Source organism: Apteryx mantelli, chromosome 9 (genome assembly GCF_036417845.1).
Source record: "Apteryx mantelli isolate bAptMan1 chromosome 9, bAptMan1.hap1, whole genome shotgun sequence".
NCBI lineage: Eukaryota > Metazoa > Chordata > Aves > Apterygiformes > Apterygidae > Apteryx > Apteryx mantelli.
The window spans coordinates 12964551-12992472 of NC_089986.1; the positions used below are offsets into that span (position 1 = coordinate 12964551).

Genomic DNA, 27922 nt, shown 5'->3' on the forward strand with positions numbered 1-27922 from the left:
CCTTCCTTCATACGTGATGTGGAAGCCAAGATTCGGCATTACATGAAAACCTCGTACTCAGCAGCGTGGACCCTGAAGGTCACCTGGGAGAAAGCTCCTGCCCACACAGCACAGATGGACACCAGAAGGGTGAGAGACTGCTGGAGCTTAAGAGATTGCCATCACGTTTGGCTCTGTATGCAAGTGTGTGGGGGTTATGACACAGACCCCTGCTTGGATGCCCTGGTTGGATTTTCCTGCCAGAGGGCTGAGCTGTTTCCTGAAAATCCTTGGGAGCATTTAAGAGAAAGGGATGGACACACTGAGCGATGAGCTCCTGGCACTCGTGCAGAGTTCACCTCGTTTCTGGTGTTGGCACCCAGAGCCACTGCAAGCCCAGGCTGATGCTTGTGCTTTCTTTGCTGGAGATTCTGCTGCCCTGTGGGCACTCACATTGCCTGTACCTGAAAACAAGAAACTGATTTTGTGCAAAAGGTCAGTACTGGTAAGCTTTTTTCCAAAAAGCAATGGGTTACACCTGTGACTGGTGACTTATGGATTTTTTGAGGGACACTTTTAGTTGAACTCCCCCTGCTCCCTAAAATCTTTAACATGAGGCAAGTTTATTGTGTACCAGAAACACTATTTTTTCAGTTACACAAAACTGCCTGACTTTGAGGCTTCTCATGAAACAACATCGAAGTAAAAATGTCATGCTTGTTGCACAAAATGCAAAACAACCCAGACTTGCATTTGCCTCGCACATTAGGAACTGAGACCCTCTGTTTCCCACCATCTGCAGCAAGCACTGACCTGTATCCCTAACTTTAAACCTAACAGCTTTGCTTGGTTTCTTAGCTGACTGCTGTGTGTCTCCACAGACAAGCACATACCAGGCTGTCCTTACCACTGATGGCTTCAGATCCTATCTCCTCATTCTGTACCAAGACGGAGGCATGAAATGGGATCACACCCAACTCGCTGCTACGAATGTGCTGATTGGCTATTCCAGGTAATTGCTCGCGGCTCAGAGGAGCCATACGGATGGTTTCCTACCCCTGCCTTCTCCGAGCACCGCGCTGTGCCGAACTGCAGGCTCTGGCTGGTTTAATCCTTTCCCACCAAAGCGCCCTGGATGGATGAGGAAGCTCAGCTGAGGTCTGCCCACCTGTGTGGCCTAACAACAGCCCTATACGTGGGTATTTGCCTCATTAGTTGGATCGCATTGCAAAACCCTTATCTGCTGGGCTACTCTTACGATAAGATCTTCACATCCTGCTGTAGTCAGAGACTGACAGTGCCTTGACAGTTCGGGGATTGGAAGTGGGGAATAGGTAGTGTTTAATGAACTTTGTGCTGCTCGGAGAAGGGATTTCAAGCTGCTTGGCTCGAGCAGTCTCTTCCTGACCCGGTTATACTATACCTTGCTCTGTGCTGGGACTTCACAGACCAGCAGACTCCAGGATCTGGTTATTAGTGGTTTTCTACTGCTGGGTGAAGGAAGGGCTCATGGGGTGAGGAGCACAGTGTGCACGCGCTTGTGCGTGCGGGTTTGTGCGCGAGTGCTCACACGCTGCCACTCCGTACTGCAGCTGTGAAAACAGGGTAACCCCCATTCCTGAGGGCCTTGAGCCTCAGCAGCAACCAAAACTAACGGCACCTCGTGGAAGGGAAGCAGTGGGCTGGCATGGCTTGCGCCTTTGCCTGGTAGCCCCTTGAGCCGCAGCTCGGAGGAGCGCGGGGCCGGCCGGGAGCAGCTGCAGGCGGGCAAAGGGGCGGCCAAGGGATGGGCTGAAGCCAGGCAGAATCCAACCCGCCTCAGGAAGTGCAGTCTCTGATTTTACTTATTTGTTTCTCTTCTTTCCGCACACAGCGGGGACGGATTTTACCACAACGATGATCTCACTCAAAGACCTCCGGCTGCTAAATACCGCCCTGACCAGTTCAGGGGCTACAACACAGGTAGGGATGTGCAGCCCAGGGGGATTCACATGGCCCGTGAGGGGCCGGGGAAGGTCTGCCCAGGGAGATGCTCCCAAGATCCCACGGGCAGCTTGGGGGCAAAATCCGACCTGCTGGAGGAGACAAGATTCAAGATGTCACCGAGGCCAAGATTTCCCCTCAAGCACATGTAACACTTCTCCTGGGTACCAGCTGGGTCCTGAGGTTGAGTTACATGCCTGAAATATCCCTGTTGTCTTCATGGGCACTTTTTGCTATGTTCTTCATAAACAGCTCTGTCCAGGATTTCTTCTCTGGGAAAAGCATCTCCCCCATTCCCCTGGCATGGATGGTTGTGTTATACTCAGGGCTGACGGTCAGGGGTCCACGCTGACTTAACTTTCTGCACCAGCAATATTCACCTCTTGCACTGAGCCAAAGGTGACCTTGGCTGGAGGTGACAGCTGGTGATTTCTCTCCCCCCCTTCTCCCCAGATCTCCGTGGGCTGTGGATATACAAGCTGGAGAGCCGCGTGGGGGCCAACTACAGGCTGAAGTGCCTGGCGTGGACGGGGCGGCAGCAGGAGCCGCGGGTGTGGAGCCGGGGCCTGCCCACCTGCCCCTGCTCCCTGCAGCAAGGGCAGCAGGATCCGCGCTTCAGGAGCGCCCGGGGAGGCAAGTGGGACCGCCGCTTTCGGGACCCTCCCTGACCCATCCCTCCCCAGGTCCCCTGTGGGGTGGCCGGGCTCTACTAGCACGCCAGGTGGGGGCACTGGGGAAAGCGAGGAGAGGGATACAGGCGGTGCTGCCCCTCAGGGGCCAGGACCGACGGACGATGGCGAAGGGAAGCCCCTCTCCTCTCCCCAGCGTGTGCCCGCGGGCCGGGAGGCGCTGTGGTGATGCTCACCGCTGCCCCGTTTCAGGCCGGCTGGGCGCCCGCTTGACGATGCTGCACTCCGCCTCTCCGAACCAGTACGGTGCTGGGGTCCGGTGCCTCTACGACAGCCAGAGCCAGTTCGTCGAGGGGCGGCAGGAGAGGTACTGGCGGTCCTCGAGGCAAGCGTCCCCTTACCGTGGTAAGCACAGCCGGCACAGCTCTCCCGAACGTAACCCACGGCAGTGTTATTCAGTGGGTCAGGAATATTAGCCTCCCGCAGAGGGCTGCGGAGGCCCCTCGATATCTTTAGCCATGAGCTAAACTCGTGCCAAGAGAGGCAGCATGATATTAGGGCAAGCAGCACAACACAGGCGTATGCTGGGCTGGCGGCAGCGGCAATCAGAGGCTGACCAGCAAAGAGCTCTGTTATTTTCCAGCTCGGTGCCTGGCGTTGCAGGGAGCTTGCCAGGTGCTTGGGCATATTTGTGGGCTGCCTGGCCAGGGCAGGGGTGTCCGTGCCGTGCTCTGAGGTGCTCAGACCCAGGCTCAGGCCCGTGGCCTCGCCAGCTGCAGCGGCACTGGCATTGCAGAGCCCACTGCTGCGGCAGGGACTGGCTCCCTCCTCGGCACTGTGCCTTGCATCCGTGGGCTGTTCAGCCCAGCCTGACACGTAGGATTATCTGCATTTTGCATATGGGGAAGCTGGAGACCAGCAAGATGAAGGGTGGAGAAAGGGCTGAGAGTAGTGCCCTTATATGCCAAGGCTTTAGTAATGCTGAGCTAATGCAGCAACGCTGAGCTAATGCCCAGTTAATTGCAGCCTCCTGCAGCCAACAATAAATCTGGGAGCTTGTGGAGGGTAAATCGGTGTGAAATCATACAAGGCATGAAATCAGTGTGAAATGAGACTGTGGTTTATAAAGGGGTAAATGTGATGTTCGTCTGGAAGGGATTTTTACCCCGGTAAATCAAGGGCTTTGAAAAACACACAGATTTCCCAGGCTTGGTGCTGTGGGTGAATGAATTCAACCATTTCTCCTCTGCCCCTTGCCTCTGTGACAGCGGGGGAGGTCTGGGTGGGCTGGGATGGCAGGAGGGGTTCCCCGTGCCAAGTCGCGTGGCTGAAGCTGGCGTCACTGTAGGCTGCAAATCATTTCAATCTCTGTGCAATCCTATTTCCTGACATGCTGTTGCCCTTGGAGGGAGCGTGGATGATCTGATACCTGCAAAACAGCGTGAGTCCTTGTGCTGGGGCCAGTGCAAGCTGACACTGCTCTTCTCGGAGCCAGTGTTTCTTGCTTTCCTCCTCTCGCTCTAATCTTTGCCTCTAGATCAGGAGCTGAAGTTGCACAACTGGTGCTGTAATCAGGCAGGAAGCGCCCAGCTCTGCGCCAGGTACAGTGAGAAGAGACCGAAGATCGGCTGTGATGGATACCAGTCACCCAGCACCGGTGGGTTTCCAGCCGGTGGGGTGATGATGTCTTTGTGTTGGGGTGGGAGACCAGCTCAGCCTCCATGGGGCTAACGCAGAGACAGCCCTCAGCGGGAGCAGAAAGGGTTTCAGTGTGTCCACACATGGGCTGGCCTGTGCCGGGTTTGGCGGGTATCTGCTCTGCCTGGGATTAGGCTTCTTCAGTGGAGACTGGAAGAGAGATGCCAGCAGAGGAGGGTTTGGAGCAAGGGTCTAGGCTAGGAAACCCTTTGCTCCCCGAGAGAGCCTGTGGAGGTGATATGACAAGCCCAGGAAATGGGGTGGCTGGTGGTGGTGGCTCCTCCTTGCTGACACAACCCAAAACACCTCCTTTCTGGGGAGCTGATGGGTTCAAAACACGGGAGCACTAATGCCGTTTGCGATGTCCAGTGCTGGAGGCTCGGACGCGGGCTACCTAGGAGAGCGGTTCATGCACCAGTGTGGTCTGGGGGCGACGGCACCAAGAGGGGAGGAGAAACATGGACAACGTGGTTCTTTGGTGTAGACTGATTTGTCATCTTTCTTGGGACTGACAGGGCAGTCATCAGAAGAGGCAAACAGCTACTCAGAGGAGCAGGAAGGTGAGTGTGCACAGGGCTGCTTGCCCCCACCCCAGGCAGAAAGCCCCCAAGGCCCAGCTTGTCGCAGGTCCAGGGGAGCCGGGGGAGAAGCGTGTGGCCATGGCAGGGGTGGGAGGCTCTGAACCTGTTCAAGTTGGCGAGGATTTACCGCTTCTTCTTCCTTGCAGATGGAGAGGCTGTGTAATTTGATGCTCGTGCCGTTCCTTGTCCGCAACGGTCTGTGCCGTGGCTGATCCTCCAACAAGCCCTTTGCTCCTGTTCCCACACAGGAAACCTGTGTGACCCCGTTTTTTCCCATTCGCTGTAGCCACAATCATCCCGTGCCCTCTGTGCAGGGTGGGCTCAAGCAGCCAGTGCTTGCAGTTGCATTTGCTGGTAGAAGTTCATGTTTCTTTCCCAGATTTGTCACAGGGAGTTGGTTGCTTTATTCACCCTTTCCTGGCTGCAGCCTTGTGGGTAGCTGTTGTGTTGGGCTCTTCCAAAAACCAGGCACCTCCTTGCTGGCGGGGGGGTGGGCAGGTATTTCTGAGCTGTGTCAGTCAACTGTCTCCTCTTCCCTGCATCTCGGGGGAGGCAGGAGGGGAGGGGCTGGTTGTGTCCCAGCATGTGGGAAAGGGTTTCTGCACCTCGTGTGGGCTGAATGAAGCCAAGCCCCCGAGCACCTCATTGCCTCAGGTTGTTCCCTGAGACGGTCCTTAGGGCTGGTGGTATCTGTGTGTCCTGCATCCCACTCCTGTCCTGAGACTTTCCTCCTAGGTGGTCCGGAGGACCCCTTCTTCCTGGAGAAGGAACAACTCTCTGGATCAGGCCAGAGACAGACTGATGTCTCTGCTAGACATGCAAGGGCAAAATTCACCCCACAATCAGAAAGGGTGGTTAAAAAATAATTTTTTTGTGGGTGAGAGGGCATCTCTATTTCTTAAAAAAAACAAAACAAAAAACACTTTGTCAAATACTGTTCATTCAATAAAGTGTCTGAGGGGCATAAGCATCGCTGATCCCATGGCAGCTGCGTCTTGTGCTGCGCCGAGGGCTGGGAGGGGGATGCGGGCAGGCATGGAGCAGCGGTGTGGTGAGCTGGGAGAGCTGAGCTGCTGGGTGGGATGTTTGCAACTGAGATCCAGCCCTGCCAGCCTCAAGGGAAGGAGGACTGGGGGCTGGGGTGGGCTCTCACCCTGTGCCTGCTGCACCTCCTGCGCCAAGGATGCACCTTTGCTCAACGTGGGCGAAGAGCAGCAGGGCTTTTGCAGGGATCTGCTCCCAGGCTCCTGGGGCCGTGATTTGAGCCACTATGTGTGGCGATTTGGGAAAGCAATGAAGTGAGACCTGCTGCTTGGGGGTGGGAATCGGGATGGAGCAAGAGAAACTACAAGCATCTTTTCTTTGGTGCCATAGGTGCAATCTGTCACTAGGCGCTCCAGAGCGTGGAAAAGGGAAGTGGGGTTAATGCACAGGCACCGCACAGTGCATATAACTTACTCAGCAACGTGTCATAATCTTTTTTTTTTATTCTATTTTGTTCATTGTGGGTTATAATTACTGCGTTGTCCCACCTGACTCTGCTCTCAGTGGGCTGTGCTGGGTCCAGCTGCATCGCACAAGAGACTACCTCCTTACACATTCAGGGTTTACCCTGACTATCCTTAGTGGAAGGCGGAGTCCTAGCACTTTGATGATCCACCCTAAAAATACATTTTTCATTCAAAAGTAGCATCTCCTCCAACATGAACTGTAGCAAAGGCACCTCCTTCCACAGCCATCACCTCAGGTTAACTGTCCCCAAAAGTCACATTTCTGCAACAAAAACCCAAAAGGCAGGTGCTTGTTCCCTGCTCCACACACATAATGTTGCTCAAAATCTCAAGAGCAGAATGACATGGTAGAGGTGTCCGCGACGTGAACAGCATCCAACCCAGCAGGCAGCTCACGCTCCACAAGCAGCTGGAGGTGTTAAAGCAGGAACAGCAGTGGCCAGCTGCCTTGGAGCTTGCGGCATGCTATGGTTGTTGAGCTGGTTGGCCTGGAGGCCTAACGTGGGGTCTCGCGATTCGTATCTGTAAATAACAAACAAAGCAGCGCTATAGATGAGTGACTCTGTGCAAGAGCTTTGCAGCAGGCCTGGCCTTTGCTACAAGCTCAAGCGGCAGCACAGCTCAGACCCAAACGCTAGCAAAAACCTGTAGAGACCTTCAGCCAGGCAGGGGCTGGGTATAAGGCCTTGACTTGAGGCTGAGTCCCTATGAGGGACACATGCTCGTCATGGTCCTCGTCCTCCCACTGGCCCTGCCACAGGCTGGCTGCCTGCTGATGACCATACAAGGTGCATCACAGCCAAAACACGGCCATGCAGAGAGCTAAGGCTCCCTGTGCCGTTTCAGCCCCTGAGAGCAGCACGGAGGTGCCTGCTGCTCTGGGACAAGGCACAGCACCAGCAGCTCCTGGGTGGACTTGGAGCCCCGAGGCAGCCAGATGAGGCCCCTGGTCCACAGGCAGGCCAGCACTACCCTGAGCATGCCCCCCCGACACTCACAGCTGGCCTTGGGCAGCTGAGAAATAAACCCCAGGCAGACCTGAACTGATGGGTCGATGGCCTGGAGCTGTGGTGCCCAGCACCATTCGGAGGCATTGGAGGGGATGGGCTCTGCTCCATCTTCTGGCTTGGTGAGAGCTGGAGTGGGAACATGAGCAGAGCTGGGGGGAGTCCTGAGAGGGCAGGCTGAGCAGGGGGCACCTCAGCAGGTAGGGAGGGGAGAGATCCGCCAGCCAATGCTCCCCCCAGACCAACTTTGACTCAGAGCTGAGCGGCCAAAGGCCCGCTGGATGCCAATTACATTAAAGGCAGTGAAGCAGAGCCAGGGGTCGTTTTTGCACAGATATACTCACAGGAGAACGGTCGTGGTCTCCAGAAGGACTCCTTGGCCCTAAAATGAGGGGAGCAGAAACAAGACAATGTGTCAGAAGGCACCAGGAGAGCCCTTGCATTGTGCTGGCACCCGGGTCTGACCGGAGTGGGGAGCAGTGATTGAGCTTGCAGGGGCAGGAGGGTGTGGGGCTGGGGAGAGGGGATGGGGACAGGGATTTGTGGGAGGGAAACAGCGGAGGAAAGCCCCAATTGCTGCACACACAGAATTTCTTGCCTGACACAAATGCAAATGAATAGAGGCACTTCGCGTCGGCTTGGTGAGCCTCCACTCCCTGGGCAACAAGGGAGCTCACAGTGGTTGCAGGATGCGGCGCAGCCCTGACACAAACACTGGAAATGGTCCCAATCCTGCTCTGACCTGCTCTAGCACCTTCTTGGCCAGCGCAAGGGACTCAGGGCACTGAGCTTCCTGCTAACATGGAAAAGCCCTCTGGCCTGGGACCAAGGCCTGGGGAGGAAGAAGGGAGATGCTGGCATTTCCCCCCCAGCCTTGCACTTCATCAGCCATCTGCTAACTCCCTTCTGCGCAGAAACGCGAGGGCCACTCCTGCAATAGTCTTTTCTTGCTGCAAACCAACTCTTCCCAGGGAAACATGAGTGCCAGTGGAAATTGCTTGGACTTTATTCAAATTCAAATTAAATAGAAATCCATTCTGTAACCAAATACACTCTGGGTGGTTTGAGGAAGAGATGCAAATATTCTCTGAAATGGGGAAAAAAAAGAATCTAGTTTTCAGCCCACTGAAGTAACTGGACCCTTGAGCAGCGGATGACTGGAAAAGGGGCTGGAAGATGCTAAAAGACCACCCAGCTCAACCGCTTACCCAAGGCAGGCTTACCCCACTACCCACTGCCTGGGGAAAAAGTGTCTAACCAGCTCTTAACCCTTCAACAGCAAATTTTCCACCAATTTTTTGGAGTGGGTAATGCTCTTCCTGACATCCAAACTCAAGCCCCTGCTCTACCCTGTGCCCGACAGCCCCTCGACCAGCACCCATCCCTGCATGGGTCCGTCCCCAAGCTGCATCCTGGCCCCTGCGGGAGGGTGCAGGGCACCACTTACCCCTTGGTGTCCTTATGCCGGCGGCACAGCCGCACCAGCAGGCAGGTGGAGGCGAGCAGGAGGGACAGCAGAGCCAGTGCCCCCAGCAAGATGCCGATGAAGGCGCCGAGGCTGATGGCGAGCCGGTCGCACCGCTCGCCAGTGGGGGAGAAGATGGAGAAGGGGATGCAGCTGCGGAGGGGGAGAGAGGGGAGATGAAGCCCTGGGGAGAGGTGGCGGATGCACCGCCACGAGGACTGGCCATGTCCTCTGCTGCCCACCCCATCTGGCGCTCCTACCTGCACACAGGCCCGTCCGGCAGGTGCTGGCAGCGGCCACCGTGCTGGCAGTAGCCTGTGTTGCAAGGGGACACGCAGAGGAAGCCGATGCTCGCCGCATAGTCCAGCTGGTAGCCTTCGTAGCCGGAGAGGCCGCAGGGGAAATAACGCCTCAGCTCCAACACCGTCACTGGGGAGAGAGGCAAGCATGGAGAGCGCGGGGGTTTGTCCATGCAGTCCCAGCTTGGATGGCATCCCCAGGTTTTGGAGCAGCATCGCCCCGGGATGTGTCCCTTGCCGGGGTTTCCCCCAGCAGGAGCTGAGGGGATAGGGAATAGGAATAGCCCACAGGCTAGGGAATTGCCACCGACCCACATCCATCAGTGCCAACATTACCCAAACCCCAGGGCATGAAGGGTGGCGCGGGCCAGGTCGTGGGGACTCCTGGGTCCTCCTCCCCAGCCCCCAGGCTGAGCTGGCTCTTTGGAGCCATGGCTCTGGGAGCAACTCACACTTCACCAGGTCGGTGATGTTATCCCCGTGCAGGCGCTCGAAGGCGATGCGTGCTCCTGCCGCCCGCCGCCCGCGCCTGGGCAGCCCGTTGAAGGCGCCGGTGATGGCCTCCCTCAGCTCCTCATTCAGGAACCGGATCACAGTGTCGGTGCTGTCGTAGGCGAATTCGGACACCACTGCGAATGTGAAGCCACCACGGTCGTCCCTATGGCGAAAGGAAGAGGTGGCCAGAGTTTGCAGGCAGATCTGCTACCACTTTACCAGAGCAGCGGAGCCTTGCTGTGCCTCAGTTTCCCCATTTTTCCCATAAACACCCCTTCTGGGTGTTTATCAGCCATGGGGCTGAAAAGACAGGCGCCGGGGGGACAAAAGCCCTGTGCATCCCAAACCCTGCAGCCTTGTGCCCCATCTGCTCCCTGCTCAGCCTGGGGCCGCACGGAGCCCGTCCCTGGCTCACTCACGTGCGGGTGATGTTGGTGTTGCTCTGGAAAGCCTTCACCTCCAGGGATGCCAGGACGGCCGCAACCTGCGTGAGGGCGAGCAGGAGTCAGCGTTAGAGGAGGGCAGGACGGCACCGGCGCGATGCAGAGTCTGAAGGGCGACGTGTCCGAGCCCCAAGGGCTGCTCTGCCCTTCGTTCACGCATGGGGGACCTGGCGAGCAGCCACGGGTGCCGCCTGCGTCACTTGGCTGGGTCCCTGCAGGCTGATGCCACCACCCCACTGGCCTGAGGGGCTGCTGGGTGCTGGCCGGCAGGGGCGCAGGGGGTGCTGGGGGCACAGACCCCCCCAAAATGCCTTCCAGAGCAGCACCCCCATGTCATCCCGTCGCTAGCCATGGGGATCCCCAGGCACGCAGCAATAGCCTGCCCCCTTGGGTGACGTACGGTGCCGTTGACTTCCTCAGCGGTGGCGTTTTGCAGCGTCCGGACCCGCAGGCGCACGGTCCTCCGGGGCAGATCTGCCGGGAGGAAGATGCAGCAGCCGCTCTCGCCTGCTGCGGCTCAGGCGAGCCGGGTGGGAGCACCGGAGAGGGCCCGGCGCGGGGCAGAGACACCCACCTGGGCGAGCTGGGGGCTGAAAATCGCCGCCTGCCACCAGGCAGCGCTGGTCGGTGAAGGCAGGGGGGCACAGGCAGGCGGGCACGCAGGTGGCGGGGTCCAGGTGGCAGCGTCCCCCGTTGCTGCAGTAGCCCTCGGGGCAGGCGCGGGACCCGCACGCTGCCGCGCAGCCCGGCCCCGTGCCTGGGAGCACCAGGGGGATGATAAACGGGGTGAAACGGGTACTGGGACCGAAGTCACAGCCCTTGGGCTCGGCAGGCACCGGCCAAAGCGCGCTGAGCAACCCAGCCCGTGCTCAGCCTCACCCCAGGTTGTAATGCCTTTCTTCTGAACTTTTAGTGACTTTTAATACAAATTCAGAGCCCCAAGGAAAACCACTATAACCCCCCTCCCCCCCCCAGCTGGAATCTTTTGCCCATATATAAATGCCAGCCTGACACATTATAACAGGAGTGACAACCTTCCTCCCTCCCACCAAAACCTTTCTGAAGTCAGGATTTGATTTTAAACCTCCAAACTTCTTTACCTCTCATGCATGTAAGCTTTGATCAGATGAGATTTTTTCCTCACAGAGAAAAATCACAATGAAAAAAGTTTCCCTTCCAATAGATGAGTGTTTGCAGCCCGGAAGCACTAGGTGCTGCTGGGGTTGGGGCTGAAGTGTCTCGATGCCATCTGGCACTAAGGAAGGCACATCGGCAAGGGGCTCGGGTGCAGAGCTCACCCCCCAGGCTCTCTCCCCTCCTCTCTGGCTGGTTTTAATCCCGCTGGAGCCCTCTTCTCCCGAGGCCCGGGAGGGGAGGAGGATGGGCGCCTGGTAGGAGCCGCATGCCTCCCACAGGGCTCTCGGCCCGGTGCCAATTCTCACGAGGATCATGTCTCCGGCCAGCCAGGTGGGAAGCTCAGCCCCAGCCCCTGCCGCAGCACCGGGAAGCCTGGGCTTCTTCACCCGCCCTGGCAACCTTTTGGGGGCAGAGATTTTCTTCCTGCTGCTTCTGTGCAGCAGGCAGCACATCCAGGCACGGGACCGAAAGGCTCCCCCGGCGCGGGGGCACTCACCAGCCTCGCCGGGCGCGCAGGCGCACACGTAGCTGCCCACGGTGTTGGTGCAGGTGGCGTTCCCCGGGCACGCCGCCCCCTGCGCGCACTCGTCGATATCTGCCAAGGCAAGGCCGCGTGGCACCGAGCGAAAGCCGGGCTCAGCCGCTGCCGGCAGCCAGGGCGAGCCGGGCTCTGCGCCCCTCACCTGCGCAGTGCGTCCCGTCGCCGGTCAGGCCGGCAGGGCAGGGCTCGCAGCCGGTGCGCGGGCGGCAGCTCACGCCGGGGAAGCAGCCCCGGGCGCAGGGGTCTGGCGGGTGCTGGCAGAAAGGACCCGAGTAGCCGTCATCACACCTGCAGGCTGCGAGCTGTGGAAGGGGACGGTGACACCGGCTTAGGGACACCGCGAGGACGGATGGACAAGAGGACATGGCCAGTGCAGCTGGCGGGGGGTAGACCCGGCGCGGCTCCCTGCGCGATGCCGGAGGAGCTTTCCAGGCTGGGCGTACCCTGGGGACGCAGCGCTGCCCAAACCTCGCTACCTGCAGGGAAGATCTGCTGACGGTGGTGGTGTCGCTGTAATCGCACTGGTGGCTCCTGCTGCAGTTGCAAAGGGTGAAGCTGAGCAGGAGGATGGCGGAGAGGTTGTTGGCCCCGACGGCTTCCAGGCTGGCTGTGAACGGGGCCATGCCGGTGGGCTCCCACGTGAGGGTGCCGTTCTCTGCACGGGGAGAGACCCAGGAAGGAGAAGAGGTGGCAGGAGAGAGGGGCAAGGTGCAGGGAAAGGGGCAGAGCGGCGGTCTCACCGAGGCCCCTGAGCCTGCCCTACCTGTTACGTTGAGCTCTGGTGAGACGCAGGGGACGAACCGCGCGCCTGCCCCCTCCGCTCGGTACTGCCTCGTCACCCTTTCCATCCTGTAGGCCGTGAGCGAAGCATTACCGGTGATGATGGGAGGGAAAGCATCTGAGGAAAGAGCATCTCGGCTGGCATCTCTCCTGTCTCCACGTGGAGCAGGAGGCTCCAGGCAGGGAGAAAGGCATTCCCCAGGGAGCCAATCCCACGTCCTCTCGGAGGCGACCATCTGCTCCACTTACTTAGTGCTGTCTTCTTCTGCTGGAAATTGACTGCGAGGCTCTGGGTGGCCAAGCCCAGGGCCACATCCCCGGTGCTCAGCGTGTCGTAGATGCACTCCCTGCTCCCGCGGCACCGCGAGGCTGCCAGCTGGTACTGGCTTTCATTCTCCTGCCGCAGCCGAGACAAGAAGACAGGTGTGAAGTTCGTTACTGGAGCTGCCAGCGGCTTGGCAAACAGGCTGTGCTCTCCAGCAGCCCCTGCAAGAGAGCACACCACGGGAAGGGCCGAGGGTTTTTAAGGCTGCATATTTTTAGTGTTGGTTTCCATGGAGCAGTAAAGAGACCAAAGGGAATCCTTGGCACCAATTTTGCTCAAACAAGTATTTAAATTTCTCCAGACGAAATGAGACCTGAAGGTGCTGAAGCAGGGGATCTCCGAGATGGATCCTGAGCCCAGACTTACAGGTCATCCCATAGCTGAAGATTTCCTCCTCGCTGCTGTTCCTGGGGATGCTGGTGCCATTCGGCATCTGGAAGTCGTCTGCGGAATTGTGGTCCCACACACCTGGCAGAGCATTGCAGGAGGATTGGAGTCCCCCAGGCCTTGGCTGACCACCTCCTCCGGCACAGGCTGGGGTTTAGTTTAGCCATCGGGGGAGGCCCAGGTGGGTCCTGCCCCCCTGTCCCCACAAGCACGCTCCTCTAGCATTTGCCAGCCTGCTTTGAGGTACGAAGGGGATATTGCACTCTGGCTCGGCGGCAGAGGGAGCCAGGGCCGGAGGGTGGCAGCCCGGCTGGCTCCCAGCCCTGAGCAGAGCTTGGTTAGCCCTGGACTTCTGCAGCCTCCCAAGCCCAGGGCCTGGGCAATGCTGCCAGGTTCCTCCAGCCCCTGCCACCGCCCCAACCACCTCCCTGATAGTGAGCAGGGTCACCCGCTCGAGGCTACCATGCTTGGGCAGTCGGCCATGAGCCTTGGGGATGGGCTGGTCCCTGGCCTGCACGGCACCAATCTCACCCTGCAGCCTCTGCACGAGTGCCGGCCCGGCCCCTCACCCAGCAGACCCTTGGTGCCGTTGAGGTACCGATCGGGCAGGCTGCAAACCACACTGAGGATCCCAGAGGCAGCCGAGACGGAGACGGCAACAGCCCCGTCGAAGATGGCTGTGATGGAGGAGGTGTTGACCACCAGGACGCCGGGGCTGTAATACACCTCGGCATCCATGTCTGCAAGTGAAGATGAGCACAGAGGGAAAAGTCCACACAAGGTCAGGGCTGGAGCGGGGGCCCGAAACGATGCCTCTGAATTTGAGGAGGGGAGGGCTCCCCATCCACCTTGGCCAAGTCAGAGACAGTGTATAGGCAGGAGGGATTTGATGGGGCTCAGGGTGGTTCCCCTTGTGCTAAGGGCAGGACTGATCTCCGTGGGATGGTAACACCCCTTGCCGCCCCCCCCATTTGGCCCCTGCTCTAGCCACTTGCTAGCCTGAGAAATGTGGGGAAGGGCCTGGGGGCCTGGCTGCTGCTGGAGGTATTCTCACGCCCGCAGGAGTGAGAAGAGCCCGCTCAGTAACGGAGGCGTGTTGTTTCTTCTGAACAGACACAGTCCCCTTGCAGGCAGAAAGCTTTGCCCCGTGTGGAGACTGGCTCGGCCCCGGCTCCCACATGGACCCTGCTGAGGGATGTCCTCAGCTCCCTGAGCACTTGCACCGTTTCTGACAGAAATGGCCCTGGGCTGCCCTGAGAGATCCCCTTGCAGGATGCGGGCAGTACGGTCGGTTGCTAGAGGGGATCACTACGTCCTACTCACCTCTGGAGTAGGAAAACAGGATGGTCTCATAGTTCAGCAGGATTTGGATGTCTCCTTGGCTTCCCAGGGTCCACTCGACCTGCAAACCACAGCGAATGTCCCAGTCAGGCTGTCCGCTCTTCCCCCCCCGAGACTTCCCGTTCCCAGCTTGTGCCAGGGACGCGAGTGCTAGACCCTGCCCTCCTCAAGCCCCGCAGAGGAGCTCAGCCCTGGAGGTTGTGTTGGTGTGCTTGCCATACTGGATAGCCGCCATGGTGGGCTCCAGGGTCTGAGCCCTGTCCTCCCATTGCTCAGGGCTGCTTCCTATCACACCGGGGGGATTTGACTTACTGACATTCTCTAGATGTGGGGAGCAATTCTGCAAAGAAAGGGAGAGCATGCGACTGTGCAAATAGCCCAGAGGAGACCAGTGATCAGGGTATAAATTGTGCAATGAAAGGGTGGAGCAGATGATAGTACTTCTGTAGAGCTTCAGGCCAAGGCTGGACATTATGCACGAGGTGTTAGAGTTGGCTCTTTTTAGTCTTCGTCCAGCCCCTGCACTTAGCATGTTGCTGGGGCTCCTCATGGGAGGTGGCACCAAGAGGAGAGGGCGTGCTTTGCAAGTCCCAGCCGTTTCTAGGTGGTGCAAATGCGCTGCACAACCTGTCTGCTGGGTTTCTCCCATTAGGTGCTCAAACCTATAGCTAGGTGGCTGCTACTCACTGTTGTGGTGGTGGCGGAGACATACTGGGCAGCAAAAGCCACGAAGTTGGTGGCCTGGGCTGTGCCGGTCTGGGCTGTGCGCCCTTGCAGGATGAAACTGGTCCGGGCATCGCTGGCCAGCAGGAGGACAAAGTCGCCAAGCCCATTGAAGGTGTAGGTGAGCCCATCCAGGGTGGTGATGTGGGGGTCCCCAAAGGCACTGGCTGGGGTTGCAAGGGAATGAAGCCATTTTGCAGGGAGGAAGAAAGGCAATTGCTGGCATCATTGCACAGAGGAGAGTGGACCACAGTCCCGTGCTGAGCATGGAAAGCTGGGGTCGCGGTGGTGACCATGCACAGCCGTGCCACTCATGCAGCACCAGTGCCCCTGGCCTAGCGAGGCTGGGGGCAGCTCCTGTCCTGGCACGGCAAGGAGACGGTGCGGGCAGCCCTGGGGACTCACCGGGGGCAGGCGGCACGTATCCCTCACAGCTGGCCCTGGGTCTCTTCTCAGCAAACCTGGTGCACAGCAGGGGTTTCCCCACTTGCCGGCAGCACCAGTCAAAGGCCTCCAGCTCCCCATCTGCAGAGGAAGGTAGCCAGGAGCTGCTGGGGCTGCCGGGGCTCTCGGACATGGGGCCTGCCGTGGCCACAGGCCACCTCTCTGTCAGGAGAGCGCTGGGGGCTGCAGCCACTCTCGTGACTCGTCTGCAGGTGTTTTAAGGAAAGAGAGCCATGGTGCTTGCCTACCGGTGGTGGGATGGAGGGGAGGGCTCCAGACCCTCTCCTGCCAGCCTTCGAGCAAACTCTCATCCTGGTAGAGACACCGGACCCCAGCTCCAGTCCGGCTTGGGGATGAGGTGCGCAGCATGGCCACGGAGGCATCTACCAGGCCTGAAAGGGTTTGGGGTGTCACTGGCTGCCCTGGAAGCTGCCCTGGGGCCTTGACAGCAAGAGGAGAGCCCCCTCCCTACCCCACCCCACAGCATTCATCCACTGGCCTCAACTCTCCCCAGACGGGCCAGGAGGGCGGTGAAGTGGTGGGCGAAGGGGCCCAATTCAGGAAGGGGCTTGGGTGCCTTTGAGCCCGTAGGGGCTGGGGCACTAGAGGCGCTTGACCAGAGGGATGCAGCCCATGCAACGATGGGTTGGGATCTCCCTCCTCCAGGCTTCTGGTTGCCTCTTCCCTGACCCCCCTTTCCCCAAGTAGGGGCACCCGGCACCTCTGCTCCGCTGGTAGCGGGGGTCCAGCTCTGCCTGGGACCGCGAGCAGGGGCAGGGCGGCAGCTCTCCGTTCCAGCTGGCCGCCTCTGGCTGTGCCACCAGCCATGCGAGGCAGCGCAGCCTGTAGTTCACCCGGGGACGACTGTCCAGCTTGTAGATCCAGAGCCCACGCAGATCTGGGGGAGCAACCAGCAAACAACACAGCCAAACGTGAACAACACAGCCAACATCCTGCAGCGAGCACCAAAACCCCACAGTCTCAGCTGGTGTCTCGCCCTGTCCAGAGAAGGGACCGGGCACCCGAGCTGGATGACTGTCCCCTGCCATTAACCTCTCCCAGGAGGTCTCCAGGCTCCCTCTAGAGCCAACGCTGCTGGTGCTGAGGCAGCCGTGGAAAGCCCCGGCCGAAGGGAAGCAGGGACCTGCACTCTGCAGTTGTATCTGTGCTCATCTCTGCTTTGAGACCTCGCTCGCTCTCAGCTGCCAGCCCTCACGCAGGCTTCGGTCTCCATCGCCCCGCAGGGACATGTGCCGGGGACAGGCTCCTGGGCGGACGCCTGAGGGCACGTGTCTCCTCTCCAGCCCCCCCAGCACCGGACCAAGGGCCTCCCCCTGCCATGCCATACCAGTGTCGTAGCCTTTGTACTGGTCGGGCCGGTATTTAACAGCTGGTGGCTTTTGAGTCAGCTCGTTATTTTGGGCATATCCGTCGCCACTGTGTGAAGAGAGGAAATCCTGGATCACGCTCCTGACACAACCCTACGCCTCTCTTTCCCTCCTTTCTCCACCCCATGTGCTGCGTCTCCCCATTGAGCACAAAGGGGAAAGGAGCTGATGGTGCTACGGCCCGGCACAGATCCTTCCCGCCAGCCCACAGAGGCATAACAGACCATAGGGTCATGGGCAAAAGCAAGAGGAATGGTCTAGAGACAGTGTAACTCTGAGCTAGGACTGACAGACACCTCTACTCACACCCAGCAGTGAACACACACACACGCGTGTGCTCACATGCACACACAGGCATGCATGTCCACATGTGCAGACACACATGCACGCACACAAGTGGCACCTGGAAAAGCCGATGAGCACGTTCCTTGCTGCGAGCTTGGTGTAATCCCACTGCATGCCACCATCTTGGTACAGGAGCAGGGCGAAGGCCTGGTTCCCATCGGTGGTGAGGACCACCTGGTACGTGTTTGTCTAGAGAAACCCACAGCACCCCGTCAGCCCACCTTGACTGGGCGCAGCTGGGCCCCCCGTCACCAGTGGGGTCCCCATGGTCACGGTCCCTCCAGCCTAACCCCCTCCACTCACCTGAGTGTCATCCTGCCGGGATGGGTACGCTGGAGCCTCCTCCCATGTCATCTTCAGGGTCCATTTTGCTGTGTACGAGATTTTCATGTATCTCTTGATCTTTGCTTCCACGTCATGGACAAGGGCGTTTCGGGTAGATCCAAGGGTGGAGTATTCCTGCGAGTTTTCAAGAGAGGGAGTTTAGAAAGGATGGGATTGCTCTGGAGGTCGGAGCCGGGCTCTCCTGGGGAGGTCACTGATGGCCACTACCTGGTACCATGTGGTGCCGACACCCTGGGAAAAATCCGCGTCGTCCCAAAACGCAGCCACCATTGGCAAACTCTCATGGCCACCGAACCCCTGGGGAGGTGGGTTAGGGTTGGAGGGAACATAGTTGTCCGTAGGCGGGAAAATGATTTGTCCATTATCTGTAAACTAAACAAAATAACTAGTTATTTACTGACACCAGCCTCCCCAGGTGGTGCTTGCCCAGCAGTATGGCTTTTATTTATACCCTGCACATGGATAGGCAGAAACCAGCCGTTTTAAACTGTGAAAAATTAACATCCATATTACATTAGGCTTCTGTTTCAATTTTGCTGTTTTTTTTCTCCCACACAAGCTATATATCGCTTGTGTGCACTGTGGCCATGGAAACTCACGTAGAGAGAGTCATGTAGTGTTTTCCCAAAAGGGAATCCGATCTCTGGTTTGAACAGTGGGGAATTAAAATCCACCTTCCTTTCAACGTATCCTCTGTCATTTCCCTCCGCGCCGTATGGGTATAGCGACACAGCTGGAACTAACACAAGCAGGTGATTAATAGAAAATTTAAAATAATTAAATCTGCTCCACCTTTCGCACCTCCAAGGCAAGCTTGCCTTTTTGCACCACTGCCCGCAGGGAGGGCGGGATAGTCCCGGCATAGTCCCACCATGTCTATCATTGCTCTAATGCAGGGAGACTGTCTTTGCCTCTGGACACTTGTCCTGCAAAGAAACCTGCCTTCCCAATTTGGGATTTGGGCAAAGCTGTGAGCGAGTACTTAAATGATTTCCCTTGCCTGAGCTGTGAAAGGTAAGACAAAAATGCACACAGAGGAGAGATGGGACAACAAAACTGGCTGCAGGCTTTAGACTTGACTGACTGTGGGCACGTGTACTGTGCTGAGCAAGGACGGAATGGAGACCTTGGCTCGGGATGAGCTTTATAGGCAGCTGGGGGTGCAACCACCCCCCCCCCCCCAAGGTTTCACGCTCTTCCCTGCTGATCTCAGCGACAGTGAGAGATGAGGGAGTCCCCGCTGCTGGGCACTTGGGCTTCCCAGCCATGGGGAAGCAGCATGTCCCATGTCTAAACCAGATGAGATGACCTGCTCTCACGTTCCCTATTTCACCTTTTCCCATTGACCCCCCAGCCTGACCCCTTTCGAGATGAGCCATCCCCAGGGCATGCCATGCTGTCTGCAATCACAGCAGCTCAGTCGGGCTGGCAACCCCCTTCACGTTCTCTGTCTTAGGAGGAAGGAAGAAAATCTACTTACTGCTAAGTCCTAGGGTGGGTTGGGGCTCAGGCAAAGGTGTAAGCATGGGATTTCTGTGGCTAGAGATGGCGTTGGCAGAAGCCCTTGGTGCCGTGGCTGGTCCTTTCTGTGTCCCAAAGGCAGGAGCCGCGGTGGCAGTGGGGCTGGTGGCTGCCGGTGGTTTCCCCAGTGCTGTGACGGTGCCACCCAGGAGGCCTCCCCCCTTCTCGGCTGGTCTGGTCTGTGTCACGGTCAGCTGGGCTGGGCTTGCTGGTCTCGTGGGTGGAACGGGCAGCATGCTGTGTGGTGAGATGGCCGTGGTGGTGTGAGCCGCTGGGTTGACGTTTTCTGCAAGCCCTGTTTTGGCCACTCCATTTCCAGATCCTGCTGACATGAGTGGAGCCGGTGAGGGGCTGGTTTTGTCCATGCTGCCTGGGTCTGGGCTGGCGGCAGAGGCAGGAGGGATGAACGTGGTGGCAAAAGCAGGCTGCAATCCAGCCTGGCTGCCTGCCGCAGGGACAGGCACAGCTGCATGGGTGCCAAAGACAGAGAAAGGCCCAAAACCTTCCTGCGGGGTGCTGAGGCCCTTTGCAAGCGTGGGAAGCACCTCAGATTGGGGTTCATCCCTGGCTGCCGCCACTGCATTGTTATTTAGGACTGTGGGGGAGGTCGCTGTGGCCAGCTCATTGGCCATGTCATCGCTGGGGATGCGAAGGGTACTTGCCGTGGTGCTTTCCAAGGTCCCTTGCTCAGGGGAAGTCGGCATTAGCACCAACCCAGCTGGGGCACTGGGAGAGCTGGGCAGAGCTGTGCCATTTCCCAGCCACATGTCAGTGGGGCTGGTCACGGCGGCGAAAGCAGGAGAGGAAATGTGGCTTTTTGGCCCACTTGGGACGTCATGAACGATGGTGGCTGAGCTGCTCCTGGCAAGTTCAGCTGTTTTCTCCCCCGAGATAGGTTGCCCCAGGGACATCTGGGTGATGGGAGGTGACGTGCTCGGTGCCTGTCCCACCGCAGGGCTGCTGATGGCTGTGGGAGAGGAGGCGCCTGTTGCTGGCTTGGATGCAGCATATCCGACTGCCAGGGAGGCTGCTGACTCCGTGGTTGCACCATTGCTGAGTACGGATGATGACCCAGTTGTTAGCTCCTCTGTTGTGTTGTGCTTGCCGGGGAAAGGCGTACCGGGCACTGCAATGGCACGGCTGGGACCGGGCACCTCCAAGGACCCACTGGTTGGCCCCACTGTGGTGCGCGTTGTGGGAGATAAGATGGCTGATTCTGATCCGCTGCTAGCGGTGCTGGGACCGAGGTGTGGGCTCGCTGCTGTCCCGTTGACAGTGGCCAGCGGCGCTCCGGCTGCCAGCGCAGCACTGGTGGCTCGGGAGGTGGTTGCACCTACGTCTCTTGCTCCCACCACTGTGGTTGCCGGCTCGGCTGTGGTCTGGCCCAGGACTGGCCCCCCTGGTGCTGGAGTGCTGCCGGTGACTGAGGAAGGCGGGCTGGCTGCCACCTCGTTCCCCCCGGGGACCGTCCCGGGGGCTGTTAGAGCTGGGACGTGGTCTGTGATTAACGCTGATTTGCTGGTTGTTGCTTTGCTCAGCGAAGGGGTGAAGACAGGCAAAGCCAGGGCTGTCTGTGATGCAGCTGTGGTGTCTTTGCCGACTGTTGCAAGCATGGTGATGGTGGGCTTGGCCGTAGTGGTGTGCATGAGCGGAGCAGGTGTCAGGCCTGTGTTGTGCCCAGCTGCTGTATCGTCAGGCACCATCATAGTTGTCTCCTCAGCAGCACCATGTGCAGCTGGGGAAGCAGCGAGCCCGTCGACAGCTGCTGGAGTTGGGTTTGCACCTTCGTCCCCTGTGTCAACACTGCCAGAGCTGGATAGCTCATCTCTGTCTGTCTGGTTGTTTGTGACGGGTTGCTCTGTGGCAGGGGACAGGGCACTGCTGGTGCCGGTGGCCTTTGCCACGGCAAACCCTGCTCTGGCAGTCGATGTCTCAGCTGTCCTGCTGGCTGCAGTGGCCACGAATCTCTCCCCTCTGGGTGGGCCGGCTGGGATGACGGTGTTGCTGGAGGGGAGTGTGCCCAGTGGCAGCCCGGTGGCGGTGGGTCGGGTGGATGAGGTGCCGCCCGCTCGATCAGCCGCAGAGACGCTGTTTGCGGGGGTTGTGGGCAGTCGCAGTGGCTCAGGCAGGAGACCACTGGTCCCCGGGGAGGACGGACCCGCTGCAGCCTCCACAGGGGCACGACTCCAGCTTGCGGTGCTCGTTGTGGATGTTAACTTGTTTGTAAGTGGGGACGAGGTGCCCAGGGCTGGCTGGCCAGGGCTGCTAGCGGTGGCCACCACGGCTGTGCCCGCAGTTGCCCCAGTGGCTGTAAAGCCAGCGCTCGGTGGCACCGTCCATGGTGGCGGCTCCCCAGGGGCTGCCGTGCCCCTCGCCAGCCGAGCGGTAAAATCGGAGGTGAGTGGGGAGGACATTTCCTCCGGCGGCACCATGCTGAGGTTGCCGGGGTTTGGCAACAGGCTGCGGAGCGGGAGCGGCGTGTCAGTCGGCGGAAGCGTGGCAATGTGCTCGGGGGCTGTGGAGGGCACACCGGTGGCTGGCACGGGGGCTGCACCGTCAACCGACGAGGATGTCGTGCTGGTCCTGGTCTCCGCGCCAGTGGTGTTGGTGACGGGCACAGCGCTGCCCTCACTGCTGGCGAGGGATGCTGTACCATCAGCCCTGCTCCCGGAGGGACCCGGGGAGGATGTGGCAGTCTCCACCGGAGCAGTGGTACCGCCGGTGCCTGACCAGGATGCGGCTGTGCTTTCCCCTGCATGTGAGCTGCCTGCGCTTGGCAAGGACGCCCTGGCCAAGGGCTCATCCTGGCCTCTGTCGGCACCTGGGCTGGAAGACCTTGCAGAGGGTTCACTGGTGCTTTCAACGGGCTCCGTCAGTGGCCGAGAGGCGCTGTGGGGGCTGCGCGAGGAGACGGTCGCTGTGATGAGCTCCACGCCGGCCCCGCTGCCGAGAGGCAGGGCACGAGCCAGGGCAGCAGAGGAGGATGCAGCCAAGCTGAGACTGCTGTCACTTACCCTTGCTGCTGTTGTAGTGACATCGTCACTGGGGATGCCAGAGGATGCCACCACCGCTGGCCTGGTGCTGCCGGGGACAGGAGAGGACACGCTGACCCCCAGCTCAGCCATGCTGGGACCGAGCACCGGTGAAGGTGCTCCGGCCAGCTCTGGAGTGGGGCTGGGCACCGCCAGTGAGGATGGACCCACTGCAGCCCCCGCTGTGGTGCTTTTGATGCCCGGGGCAGACCATGCCGCTGGGGGTGCATTGCCGGTGACTGGCTCAGCCCCTGCAGTGACAGATGGGGGCAGTCCTGGGGCCGGCTCTGCCACCCTGCCCTTGGTGCCTGGGGAGGATGTGTCCGCTGTCAGCTCAGCAGTGCTGTTGCTCTGGTTTGACGATGTTGCGTGTGGCTGAGCGGTGACACTGGCTCTGGCGGGGTTCGATGCACGGAGAGCTGGCCCAGGAGAGGTGTTTTCACTGTCTGTCCTGCTCGTCCAGGCGTCTGCTGTTGCATTTTCAACTGGGTTTGAGCCCGCAGCTGTCTGCATGCTGCTGCCATCTCCTGCTGGCTGTGACCTGCCCCCGACTCCCTCCATGGCTGCATTTTTGGCGACTGGCAGCGATGCAGGTGGGGGTGTCTGGGAGGCGGCGGTGCCAGGAAGGGGGCTGGCTGCATCCGATGCTGGGCTGGCGTCCAAGGCTGGAGGAGCAGAGAGACCACCTCCAGGAGCCAGGAGAAGAAAGCCTGCCGGGGGCCTGGTTTGGGGAGCATCGTCCCCTTGGGCAGATGGCTCCGGCGGTGGCTCAGTCCTGGTGAGTGCGCGGCTGGAAGCTGGCCCCGCACCATCGGTGCCATGGGCAATAGCTGGCACATCTGGAGCTGGCTCAGCCCCAAAGTGGCCCTGGAGAGATGCTGCCTGGCTTGTACCTGGGTGGGTGACATAGTCGTTGGTGAGGAGAAACGACCTTCCTTTGGTTGAGGTTGAATCCCAACCTGTTTCTGGGGTGGCTGTGCCTGTGTGAGCAGAGGGGCCCACCTCCAGCTTGGTCACGGTGTTTCCAGCACCCAGGGTCAGGGACCTGGCTGCCCTCTGTGTTGGGGCAGCATGAGGTGGGAGGTGGGTCACGCTGGCCCCTGGGTCCTCCTCTGGGCCCGCATTCGGGGATGCCGTACGCGGCGCAGTGGCAGTGCTGCCGTCGGGGCTGGGGGAGGCTCTGTGCGGGGCTCGGCGGGCATCGCTGCCCAGCGCTGGCTGTGGGGTGGCTGGGCTGCCATGTGCTGGCAGTGATGTGGCTGCTGCTGTCCTCGGGGCGATGCTGGATGGGGACACCCCCAGGGGTGGCCCTGGGGCGGGACTGTCATCCAGGAGAGGGGGGACGCCTGCACGTGATGCTGCAGCAGCACTGCTGGCTCTGGCTATCTCTGGGGTGCCGACCACTCCTGCAAGGTCGACGGTTGTTGCTGCTGTGGTTGTGCCCTCCATGGGTTCAGAAGCTGTTGCTGTTGCTGGCTGAACGGCGATGGGAGCGGCACTGCTGGTGGCTGGAGGGGACACTGTGGGATCGCGCAGCTTCCCAGGGCTGGGGATGGGGGCAGCGGGTCCTGCGCCTGGTCTGCCTGTGCTCAGACCTCGGGACACCCCTGCCAGCTCCGCTTCAGCTGTGCGCGACCATGTCTCCCCACCGGGGGTGACGGGGGAACCGTGGGAGCTGAGCGGAGGGCTGGTGGCATCCGGTTGTTGCATGTACATGTGTGACACTGGCTCACCAGTGACACCTGCATTTGGGGCTGAGAAATGTTGAGGTACCTGTGGCATTGCGGTGTCCATGCCCAGAGCGGCTGTGGCTGGGTTAAAAGTGATGTCCCTGGATGGGGGAGAGAGCCTGACGGAGACCTTGGCCATGGCTGCAGAAGAGCCCAGGTCTGGGTCGCTGCTGTCGGTGACTAAAACAAGAGCAGTCATGTCTACGAATGGCGTGAGGAGCAGTGAAGACCCATGGACAGCTGACTTACTTACAGGTCCGCTCCTGGGCACCTTGGACGGTGCAGGGTCACTTGTGACACTGACTGCTGGTGGTGGTGAGCCCGCAGCTGGCCCTGGGTGGCTGCTGCCAAGGCTGGGAGACGCGTCAGGTGGAGCAGGTGTGGGGCCGGCACCCCAGGGCATCCCGGTGCCTGGCCCAGGGGAGCTGCCCGCTGCTGCGGTGGTTGCGATTGGACCTTCCTTGGCAGGGGTATTTCCAAAGTCTGGCCCTGCTCCACCGATTGCGCTCAGGGTAACGAAGGAAAACAGATCTGCAGCTGGGCTGGTCATCTTGCCGTACCTGCCGAGGGAAGGTGGTGCTCCAGAGGACACATCTGTCTGCGCTTTTCTGGCACTGTTTCCAGCAAGGGGCAAGGACGTCGCCTCACTGAGTCTTGCTGGAGAGGATTCACCTGCAGTTGCTTCTGCCATGGCAGCACCAGGGCCTGCAAAGGCCATTGCGGTGGGCAGAGCCCCAGTGGGGTCTCCAAGGGAGGATGCTGTGCCTGCGACGGGCCCGGGAGAGGGACTGCCACGCGGTGCAGTGGAGAGGCTGCTCATCGGCCCAGCGGCAGTACCAGGATCATCAGGAAATGCCGTGCCAGGAGCTGGGGCATTTCCAGTAGTGCTGGAGAAAGGCGCTGTGCCCGTCCCCATCATGGCACTCGCGGTCCTTGGGGAAGCAGTGCCCATTGCTGCTCTGGAGGTGGGCTTGCTCGCGCCAGAGACCAGCTCAGCGGTAGCATTATCCGGGGCTGGAAATGGCCCAGCGGGGATGTGCTCTGCAGTGGTTACCTCCACACTGGAGGAAGAGGAGTTGGCAGCTGGGTCAGTGCGGTGTCCGCCAGTGGCTGTGGCTGCCACGTCCGGAGCTGGCGTGGTGGCATGGAGGGGGATGCCAGTGCTGGCTCTAGGTGGCCCATCTCCAGCAGTGACATTTGTCCCATGTGGTGATGAGCGCGCTGTCCCTTGCCCAGGGCCTGCATCATTGCTGGTGGGTGATGGAGCTCCTTCACTTGACTCCATGGTTGATGGGATGGGGGAAGCACTTGCTACCAGCTCTGCTGTGGCACCACCAGGGCCTGCAGGGGAAATGGCTGGAAGTGGCTGAGCGGGGGGTGTCAGGGGCTCCTGGGAGGCATCGAGGCCAGTTGCAGGTGAGGCAGTTGTCCATGGCTCTGTAGTCCTGCTGACGGGAGAGAAGGTGGCCCTCGCTGAGGAAGCACTCGGAGCATCTGCAAATGGTGGCGTCACCCCCTCTGCTCCTCCTGCCGCTGCATGAGGGGATGCCATGGGGGCTGCTGGCGTCGGGTGGTTAGCGGCACCACCAGCTGGGCCTGCAGTCGGCCCCACGGTGCTGCCTGTGAGCAGAGAGGAGGCAAGCGAGACGCTGGCCCCTGTGGTGGGAGGGTAGGTGCCCTTGTCCAGCTCCAATGTGACCTCCTGGGATGGGAGCCCAGCAGCTGCATGGGACACCACAGTGCTCTTGCTGACAGCAGGAGGTGACAACCCCATGCCTAGTTTGATATGAGACAGCACTGTGGTCCGTGTTGTCCCCAATGTCCCCTCCACAGTGATAACATCATCCAGCTGGACCAACCCATTGACATCGGAGGCTTCGCCAGGGACCAAGGAAGATGCTTTTGACCCCAGCAGTGGTTGATTAATGGGGGTTTGTGCAATCGGGGGGGACATGCCTCTGCCCGCTTTTGGGAAGGCCCCTTTCAGTGGGCCTGTAGCACCTGCACGTGGCTCCGCCGTGATTCCCTCTAGCGCATGGACTGCTGTCCCTGGGGCCGGCTCTCCAGCAACGCTCTCCAGAGCTGCTCTAGATGCCTCCAGGGCCTGCTCAAGAGCAGTGCTGCTGTTTGACGGTGGCAGTTTGCCCATCCCCTCTTCAGTGGGGATGCCTAGACCTGGGGACGACATGGCTGAGGCCAGCCCAGCACCGCTGCTCCCCACAGCAAGAGCTGATGTGTGCCCTGCTGGTGCAGGGGATGGAGGGTGCCCATGCCAAGTGGTGGGAGGAGCCTCAGGGACGCTGGTGCTGGTCGGGTGGCTGGCAGGGCTTGCAGAGGAAACCCCTGCCCTTGCCTGGGGGTTGTCTCGTGCTGCTGTACCCTCAGTGAGCTCTGAGGCAGCCACTGTACTGGGAGGCACCTCCTCCACCTTGCTGGTCCCAGCTGGGACCATTGCTTCTGCAGTCTGCACCACCATGTCACCTGCAAGGAGAGACAACATGGTCCTACCTGAATCAACACCAGCAGTGTCCCCAGCGGGCAGGGACACACCTGTTGCCAGCCTGGAGCTGGCATTACCTGTTACGGGGGTGGCATTACCTGAACCCTGGCCATCTCCAGAGCTGGTCCAGCTGGAGGGAGGGAGATGCCCAGGTTGGATCACAGCTGCCTCGGGGAACGCCTCGCATATTCCCGGACTGGCCGTGGTGGGTGACATGTCTGGAGGTAGCTTGGCACTGGTGTCTTCAGCCGCTGGGGAGATGCCAACGGGCTCTGCCGGGGTCTGCTCTGCCGACCCGCTGGCAGAGGAGCTGTCCGCAGCGCCGGGCAGCAGGGCGAGGGGCCACTCGCCTGGGTCTCCTGCTGACCCTGCCGAAGTTGGCGTTGCAGAGACGGGGGCTGCAGCCAGGGCACGCTAGCACGGGCGAAGCAGGGAGAAGCCAGCCCATTGTTTCCGGCTTTGCCTGCCTACGGCCTGGCTGGGACCGTCCCCATTGTGCCCCCTCCCTCCTCCCCGCTCTGCGCCGCCGCTGCAGAAGGAAGCTGGTGCCCAAATGCCACATGTCACCCGCAGGGCCGGTCCCTGCCCCGACACCTGCCGCGTCCCCTACCCCGCCGGCCATGTCCCAGTCAAACACAGGCCAAGACAGCTTGCCCTCTGCCTACAGCTTTTGGGGAGAGGAGGCATCCCGCAGAGGCTTTCGGATCTTTTGGGGGGTCCTCCCCAGCCATGGAGCCGGTTCCCCCCCAGGGGACGGAGGCAGTCCCTCCCGGGAAGCACTCCCCGCTCGGCCGAGACGTGGCCGCTGGCAGCGTGCCTGGGCCAGCCAGCGGCTGCTGCGACCGCCCGGCCCTCGCCCCTTCCCCTCGTGTCACAGCCCGAACCCCATCTCCTGCAGACACCGCTCCTTCCCCTCACGCCACCAGGGAGAGGCGACGGGGCCATTAAACCGGCGGCCAGAAACGCGGTGCTGCCCCAGGCCTGCCTGCCCGCTCGGGTCCCAGCGGGCGCTCGCCGCCGGTGTCGGCAGACTCGGAGCAGGACGCGGTCCGTCCCCGTCCCCGAGCCCTGGGGCTGGTCACCAGCCCACCCACGGGAGGTCCTCGCCTGCGCCACCGCTCCTCCCTGGGGGGCTCAGGCAATGGCCGCGTCCCCGGAGAGCCTGCCAAATTCTCCGAGATGCCTCGAGGGAGGACGAGCAGAGGGGTGGCCGTCCCCATCCCCCCATGCCGCCCCGGCCAGATGGGGATGGCTCTCAGCACCCCACGGCCCGCGTTGACTCCTCCGGCACAG

The 27922-nt window shown here is 60.3% G+C and overlaps 1 protein-coding gene across 1 annotated transcript; it reads right to left on the reverse strand.

Moving 5' to 3' along the window:
* Positions 1 to 6773: 6773 nt before the first annotated feature.
* MUC4 (mucin 4, cell surface associated) lies at positions 6774 to 26845 on the reverse strand. The gene is made up of 23 exons (XM_067302176.1): positions 26728 to 26845; positions 19327 to 26610; positions 18446 to 18585; positions 18054 to 18218; positions 17805 to 17960; positions 17560 to 17690; positions 17117 to 17205; positions 16490 to 16666; positions 15289 to 15491; positions 14584 to 14662; positions 13830 to 14000; positions 13240 to 13341; positions 12798 to 13034; positions 12245 to 12423; positions 11911 to 12022; positions 11724 to 11822; positions 10665 to 10847; positions 10491 to 10564; positions 10067 to 10131; positions 9605 to 9810; positions 9114 to 9282; positions 8836 to 9006; positions 6774 to 6903 (listed from the first exon to the last, which is right to left on the reverse strand). Exons 1-23 carry the CDS (start codon positions 26843 to 26845, stop codon positions 6774 to 6776), a joined length of 10440 nt encoding a protein of 3479 aa, XP_067158277.1.
* Between the last annotated feature and the right edge of the window lie 1077 nt (positions 26846 to 27922).